This window comes from Bufo gargarizans, chromosome 7 (assembly GCF_014858855.1).
Source record: "Bufo gargarizans isolate SCDJY-AF-19 chromosome 7, ASM1485885v1, whole genome shotgun sequence".
Lineage (NCBI taxonomy): Eukaryota > Metazoa > Chordata > Amphibia > Anura > Bufonidae > Bufo > Bufo gargarizans.
This window is the reverse complement of record NC_058086.1, coordinates 810,291-813,487: the sequence shown is the minus strand read 5'-3', so window position 1 is coordinate 813,487 and position 3,197 is coordinate 810,291. Positions and strand designations below refer to the sequence as shown.

The following is a 3,197-nucleotide window of genomic DNA, read 5'->3' as shown; positions in this document are numbered from 1 at the left end:
TAACCGTGCTCATCAGCCCTTCCAGGACCTCTGGGACCCCGATACGGGCGAGTTCGTCTTTTAATTGGTCCGACAGTCCGATCCGGAACTGGTCGATAAGGCCCACTTCATTGAGTCCGGTATCTGGTGCGATCTCCTGGAACTCCGTAATGTAGTCCTCCACTGGACGCCTTACTTGTCGCAGGGAACGGAGAGTGTCCCTAGAGGTGGAAGCACACAGGGGGTCATCAAAGAGTGCCTGCATGGCGGAAACAAAGGAGCCCCAAGAGGACAGCACTGGGCTATCAGTTTGCAGGAGCTGATGGGCCCAGGTCTGTGGGGGTCCCGTGAGCAGGGAGATAGCTGTCCGCACTTTGACATAGTGCAAGGAGTAAGTGCGGGGTTTCAAGGAGAACAGTAGCTTGCAGGAAATAATAAACAAACGGCATTTCTTCCTGTCTCCAGAAAAGCGTTCTGGTAGGGCTACTGCTGGTTCACTGTTCACTACTTCTAGTGAGGTGCGTGGAGCGGGAGGAGGTGAGGGTGGTAGTGCAGTGAACTGGGCCTGGAGCAGCTCCTGGGCACACATTCTCCCTAATAGGTGTGCATGGCTGGCCTGCATGTCCTGAAGGGCTTGCACAATCATCGTCAGTTGTTCGGACAAAGAAGGGGCACCGTCTGCAGGTCCCGCAGATTCCATGGTCAGGACCATGTCAGGACTGGAATAGTGGATCAGGTATGGAATCCTTTGGCAGGGACGAAATAATACCAAAAATTAGCGTAGTACAAAAAAAGGTCAATCCAATCGTGTAGTCGGTTCCAGTTCCAGGTCGTGGCGGGCAGCAGAAATCGTAATCGAGGAAACAGGCAAGGAGTCGGTAGCTGGGAAGTCAGATTAAACAACAGGTTCACAGGAGGGAGCTGGGTGTTCACCATAAGGTTGGATAACTCAGCAATGAGTCAAGGCTCTGACTGGCTTTAAGTACACAGTTAACCCAGGACCGCCCCCCTGGTTGCCGGGCAACCAGAAGGCTTCCTTAGTCAGAAGCCAATCACAAGGCTGAGGGCGGTGACGGAGGCTAAAGCCCTCCCCCAGCCTGAGTAGCACCTGTGGTCTGGAATGGAGCATGAGCACGTGCATGGGCTTGGGATCGGTGTTCTGTAGATTGTATTATTTTTCCCTTATAACATGGTTATAAGGGAAAATAATAGCATTCTGAATACAGAATGCTTAGTAAAATAGCGCTGGAGGGGTTAAAAAACTAATAATAATAATTTAACTTCATCTTAGCTGTGTGTAGCAACAAGGACCTTTGGTGACGTCACAGTCATCACATGATCCATCACCATGGTAAAAGATCATGTGATGGATCATGTGATGACTGTGACGTCACCAAAGGTCCTTGTTGCTGCACAAAGCTAAGATCAAGACAGAAGGAGATGCCGGGCTGCGCGAGCAAGTGGACTAAGGTGAGTTAAATTTTGTAAAAAAAAAAAATTAACCCCTCCAGCGCTATTTTACTATGCATTCTGTATTCAGAATGCTATTATTTTCCCTTATAACCATGATATAAGGGAAAATAATAATGATCAGGTCTCCATCGCAAGCTTGCAGATGCTTGCGATTTTCACGCAACCCCATTCACTTCTATGGGGACTGCGTTGCCTGAAAAACGCACAAAGAGGAGCATGCTGCGATTTTCACGCAACGCACAAGTGATGCGTGAAAATCACCGCTCATGTGAACAGCCCCATAGAAATTAATGGGTCAGGATTCAGTGCGGGTGCAATGCGTTCACTTCACGCATTGCACCCGCACGGAATACTTGCTCATGTGAAAGGGGCCTTACTGTGAAGGGGCCCAGAGGAACCCTGCGGAAAAACTTCAACCACATCAATGTAGAACTCTGCTTACTGGGCAAGAAGAAGAGGAGGCTCCGTGTTGACAAATGGTGGGGTAACCGGAAGGAGCTGACCACAGTGCGCACAATCTGCAGCCATGTTCAAAACATGATCAAGGGTGTCACTCTGGCTTTTCGTTACAAGATGAGATCTGTTTATGCTCACTTTCCCATTAACGTAGTTCTTCAGGAAAGTGGGGCACTCGTGGAGATCAGAAACTTCTTGGGTGAAAAGTACATCCTCAGGGTGCGCATGAGACCAGGTGTTGTCTGTTCATTGTCCCAAGCCCAGAAGGATGAACTTATTCTTGAAGGCCATGACATTGAACTTGTTTCAAACTCTGCTGCTTTGATCCAGCAAGCCACCACAGTGAAGAACAAGGATATCCGAAAGTTCTTGGATGGTATCTATGTGTCCGAGAAGGGAACAGTTCAGCAGGCTGAAGAATAAAAGTTTGGCCTCAAATGTCTGAACGGTGTGCTGCATCAACAATAAAGACCATTTATCTAATAAAAAAAAAATGCTTTGCTGTCAGGTGAACGCCTGTTGGCTATTTTTTGGGGCCTGTAATGGCCGACACGTACTTCTGTATCCTGTGAATGCCTAATGTACCACCAGCCACAGAATAAAAAAATGCTTTGCTATCAGGTGAACGCCTGTCGGCTAATTTTTGGGGCCTGTAATGGCCGACACATACTTCTGTATCCTGTGAATGCCTAACTTTTCAGACTGGAATTGAAAATCAATGGGTCTGTAAACGTTCCTCTCAATTGTGGAACGGATGCGGACACGTTTTAAGGATGTGTGAATAGACCCTATATGTATTTGACATGTATTTACCGGCTGCTGTCAGTTCTGGCTGATTTAGGCTGAGCTATTACACTAAAACCGAGCAATATTACAAAAATAAATATACGTTATAACTGTATAAACGATTTATATAATGTTTTAGAAAAAAAAAAACTTTTGCAAAAGCATGATCATCTCCTGCACCCGCTTCATGGCCTGGCGTTGCCTCTCCTCCATGGCCTTCATGCGCTCCTGAAAGGCCTGCATATCGTTGTGCTGCTCCTTTTGCATTTTGGCCAATTTGGAAAAAATATATATATAAACATTATTTGCAACTCTTATTAAACCTTTATTTTGTGGTGCATCTGACTTTGATCGCTTGCTATTACACCTTTTTGTGATAAAAGTTGTCCACCTGTTTTTTGATAGGTTGAATAAATTAATATTTTCTTTTGTTTCTTTTTTTATGTTTAAAGTGTTCACTGGAGGGGTTAGATCATAGGATATTTTTATAGAGACGGTCGATA

General features: G+C 46.0%; 1 protein-coding gene across 1 annotated transcript; it reads left to right on the top strand.

Annotated features, from left to right (window-relative positions):
- The first annotated feature begins 1,099 nt into the window (after positions 1-1,099).
- On the top strand, positions 1,100-2,391 carry LOC122943581 (60S ribosomal protein L9-like). Its single transcript, XM_044301434.1, has 2 exons — positions 1,100-1,140; positions 1,821-2,391. The coding sequence occupies exons 1-2, from the start codon at positions 1,100-1,102 to the stop codon at positions 2,329-2,331; spliced, it is 552 nt and encodes a 183-aa protein (XP_044157369.1). The 3' UTR covers positions 2,332-2,391.
- The last annotated feature ends 806 nt before the right edge of the window (positions 2,392-3,197 follow it).